The 4273-nt window shown below is 36.2% G+C and overlaps 1 protein-coding gene across 1 annotated transcript; it reads right to left on the bottom strand.

Annotated features, from left to right (window-relative positions):
- Positions 1-1429: 1429 nt before the first annotated feature.
- LOC121366403 (translation initiation factor IF-2-like) lies at positions 1430-2996 on the bottom strand (the record flags this gene model as incomplete). The annotated part of the gene is made up of 5 exons (XM_041490868.1): positions 2919-2996; positions 2625-2715; positions 2273-2456; positions 1931-2034; positions 1430-1482 (listed from the first exon to the last, which is right to left on the bottom strand). Coding segments are annotated over exons 1-5 (510 nt in total), but the record flags the coding sequence as incomplete, so codon positions are not given.
- Positions 2997-4273: the final 1277 nt, after the last annotated feature.

Genomic DNA, 4273 nt, shown 5'->3' with positions numbered 1-4273 from the left:
TTGTGATCCTATGCTGATCTTTACAGTGATAGTGAGGATGATGACAAGTAAGTAATTAATTTGTATGGACCTATTAATTATTTCTTTATTATAGGGGTGAGGAAGAGGAGGAGAGTGAAGAAGTGAAAACTTATGACAAAGAACGAGACAGATTTTTGACTCGAGTTCGAAAGAGAGAAGGAACATGGATCCATTAGATTTTGCTTCAATTGGAATAGAAGATAGGTTGGTCGGTTCTATTACATTTATGAGGTTATCAAGGTATGGTGTGTATCTGTTCCTATATGTCCATTAATCTATACATCTGTCCATTTGTAGTAAACCAGGTGAGTCGTCAGTTCAAGTACTTCTATTAGCTGTTCGTCATCGTTGGAGAGGACTTGGTGTTGGGGGATATCTCCTCCGTCTAGCAAAGACCCAGCTATTGTGGGTCAATATGATGTAGTATTGACATTTGCTGACCACAAAGCAGAAAAATTCTTCTCTCATCATGGATTTAATGATGATCCTATTATAACAGCTAGATATAAGTACCATTGGTATTTAGTCTGTTACTCCAGCCATTTTTTTGTCCATCTCTCCCTCAGAATGCACGCAGACTATTGGGAGAACAGTACACTTATGGTGTATGTACCACCATACTCTAGTAAGCTCCTACAATATTGAATAACTTTATACTTCATTATATCAGCTCAGACTGCAGGTTCACTAAAATCTCTGGAAGCCATGACTGATCATATCAAAAAACTGGTTAGCTAGTGAGTTGGTTTTTGGTATTAAGCTGTTTACTATGGCAAACAGGAGGGCCATGTCAATTGTGGCTCACTGTGAGCAGGTGTGCGTAATGGAGAGACTGCGACAAGAGGTTCTTCCTTCAAGGGAGGTTAGCATCACAACAAGAAGTGATTGATGTCCTCCATCGTGAACGTGAGACAAAGTCAAATTGAGAAAGAAGCATTGGAAGAAGAATTTATAGCTTATCGTTTCAAAAATGCAAAACTAAAGCTATTAAAATTAATGGAGGAGAGAGCAAGGGGATGGCTCCATCAAATAGATGTGAGTAGCTAAATAATATTTGTTGTTAATAACACTTTAAGTTATAGACCAGTTAGATGATTTACATGTACATGTTAATGACGATATTAGTAGAACAGAGGCAGTATTAAACTAGTAAAGAATCTTTGACTCATTCTTCAATGAGAGATAGTGAGGAAAAAGTAACTCATGACAGTTGATATATATCAATCATGATGGTATGTACAAAATGAGGCACTAGTTTCACTTATTAATAATATTAATTTTATTAATATTATAAATAAAATAATAAATAAATAAATACTGTATTTATTTTAAACTCTAATAATAATATTTCATTAGAATCCAATGTCCCATTTCTAATGGTGTGGTACATCTTTTTACGTAGACATACTATTTTATCTCCTTCTTCCCAACCAGGATCTTTACTGAAACTTAGTCCACATTCTGTTTCTTTTCTGCCATACTAATGTCTCTTTTCTCGTTTCATTCCAACTAGTGTACCTTCATGGATCAACTCCTCATTTCGCCACAATTGATAAATAGCATCTCGTACACAGCTGTCCTTTTTTAACACGACAACACCAACAGAGGCTTTAGCTCCACGTAATTTGAATACTCTGAGAACAACAGCTTTCCAATAATTTCCTCTTCTTTAACAAAAGGAAGTTGATTTTTTAAGCCAATCCTGTAAGATAAAATGAATGGCTTAAGATAAGTCTTTTTCGTACTTTTATTTTTTCTAGTAGTTTGTAGATCACATTATGAGAGAGTATGTCCACTTCTTTTGCTCAGCAAGTTTTGTAGTTAATTTATTAGCAGGACATTAAATGCTAATATGACACCTGACAATCAGAACTGTTACATAAAAAAATATATCAATAGATTGTTTTACTCCAACAGAAACTTGCTATCTCTACTTCACTTTCTGTGATATTTCCTACACCAAACTGAATAACTTCAAGTTGAAGTGTTTTGGTTGACAAGAATTGATAACTTCTACAAGTGCCTTACAGATCACTCACGTCACCTTTTACAATAAGAGGGACAACTTGGATGCCCTCCTCTCTGTCCAGCTGCTTTTGTTTCCTCTTTTTTTCTTGTAATATTTGATATTTCCGTTTGAAGATCAGTCGATATTGAATAACTTCATTAGCTCGAGACTCTCCTTTGACCTTGATACACAGAACTATAAATTTCCTTAAATAAGCAATTATTGAAACTCACTTGTAGACACTTCTCTCCAACTATGGTAGTTCCCGCCATCCCTGCTGTGAGTACAGGGATAGAGGGTGGGGCTTGTTTCATTATTTGACCACTCCAATTCATCATGGTTCTAACTTTACCCATGCCTCTCCAGCAACAAGGACACACCCATTTTTTAGAGAGACCATGTAAAACTAGCACAGTCGCAATAGTTCCTATTAAAAAGAAAGATATTTTTAACCCCTCATTTATTCACTCACCCTAATCCTTTATCATTTCTGCTTCCAGTATAACTCCTTCGACTGGTCCAATGGATCTGCTTGGATTTCATTCAATTCAGCTAACAACAATAATAGCCTCTTCTAATGTATCTAATCCGCTACCAGTGAGGGCGGAGATTTCAGCTGCTTGTACTTCGCCTCCAAATTCCTCTAAGTGTATGCCATATTGTAGCAATTGGTGCTTGACTTTAGACTAAAGAGAGAAAGGGTGTGAAAAGTATTATCTCCCCCTCCCTTCTCTCCTCATCTCTCTTCTTACTACATTACTGCTGTGTTTATCACATTTATTAATGGCAAACTACAATAGGAACTAAAGAGAGAGATACACAAGGATGTACTAACAAGATATATACATACTTACCTTGTTCTTCCTGAGCCATTTTAAATACACTCCACTGTCTGTGGCATTACACCATCATCAGCAGCTACTACAAGGACTACGATATCAGTTACATTAGCACCACGTGAACGCATAGCAGAAAATGCAGCATGTCCGGAGTATCCAGAAATGTGTAATGGTTCTCCGCTTCCCAAAAGGAACTAAGTAGATACATTCTTAATAACTTGTCTTAATAACTTGGATGTTCTTAATTTACCTGAGAAAGCTCCAATGTGTTGTGTAATACCACCTGCCTCTCTTGAGGCTACAGATGTACTTCGAAGGTTATCCAGTAAAGTTGTCTTGCCGTGATCAACATGACCCATTACTGTCACTATAGGTGGCGCGTGGTCTAAGATATAGGCATGATAAACAAATAGCATATAGTACACTTATTACTTTAACGCATCTTTTAGATCGGATTATGGGTGTGGCATCTTTTATTTTTACGTCTCTTTATGGGATGTCCCATTTCCATGGTAACAAGTTCTGATAGCTCCAATGACATGCCTAGAAAGGGGTATAATCATGTATTAATGGGTGGTCAACTAACGAGTGTTGGGCGTGTGACTTTTTTCACCATTTCTTGCAATTTCGTTAATTATACCAGCTAAAATAGAGATACCATAATATCACTTATTTCTAATATTAGCGACAAGTAATTTTGAATCCACACGAATCGGTACTTACTTGTTTACATTAAGTTGTTTTGCTAACATGACGAACAAGTCAGTCCCATTTTTAATGTCACGGGAATCTCTCCCTGAATACAAATGACATGCAGTAGTAATGAAATATAATGTTAGCCACACCTACTTGATTGGTAGCATGATCTTATTTGAAGTGAATACTTTAATATTTGAAAACCTAAAAAGTTACAAAATTAAAGAAAAGTAGTATTTTTAAAAAACCTACATTATTCCAGAGAGCCATTATTGAACTATGTGATCGCTTAGGGCCACACCTCCAGAAAAATGGCTGGCGAGGCTGTTGTTTTAACAAGAAGAGCACGTAACATTTATGCAGTTATGTATCAACCAGATTATGTGGCAAGAGGTAAAAGAATTTCTCATATACCCAAATGAGTTGCTTATTTTTCCCTATAGGGCAACGGGGGCATTATACAATACAAGTACATATCAATGAGGTTTAGGCCACGCAGGTCCTCTTAGTACAAGCTGATCTAAGCACAGGCCAGTTCACCAGATAGAATCTTCATACTACGACAATATATCGTATACTGACTAATGAAGGCAGGATAGTATTGACTCCACCCAAGACCCCAAATGTATTCAAATATTATAATATAATTATGTCATGTACTTCAATAGGAAAATATTAGTACTAGATCTATTGTAATGATTATTGTTAA

The sequence above is a fragment of the Gigantopelta aegis genome, unplaced genomic scaffold, assembly GCF_016097555.1.
Source record: "Gigantopelta aegis isolate Gae_Host unplaced genomic scaffold, Gae_host_genome ctg5559_pilon_pilon, whole genome shotgun sequence".
NCBI classification, from domain to species: Eukaryota; Metazoa; Mollusca; class Gastropoda; order Neomphalida; family Peltospiridae; genus Gigantopelta; species Gigantopelta aegis.
This window is presented reverse-complemented; position numbering and strand designations above follow the sequence as displayed.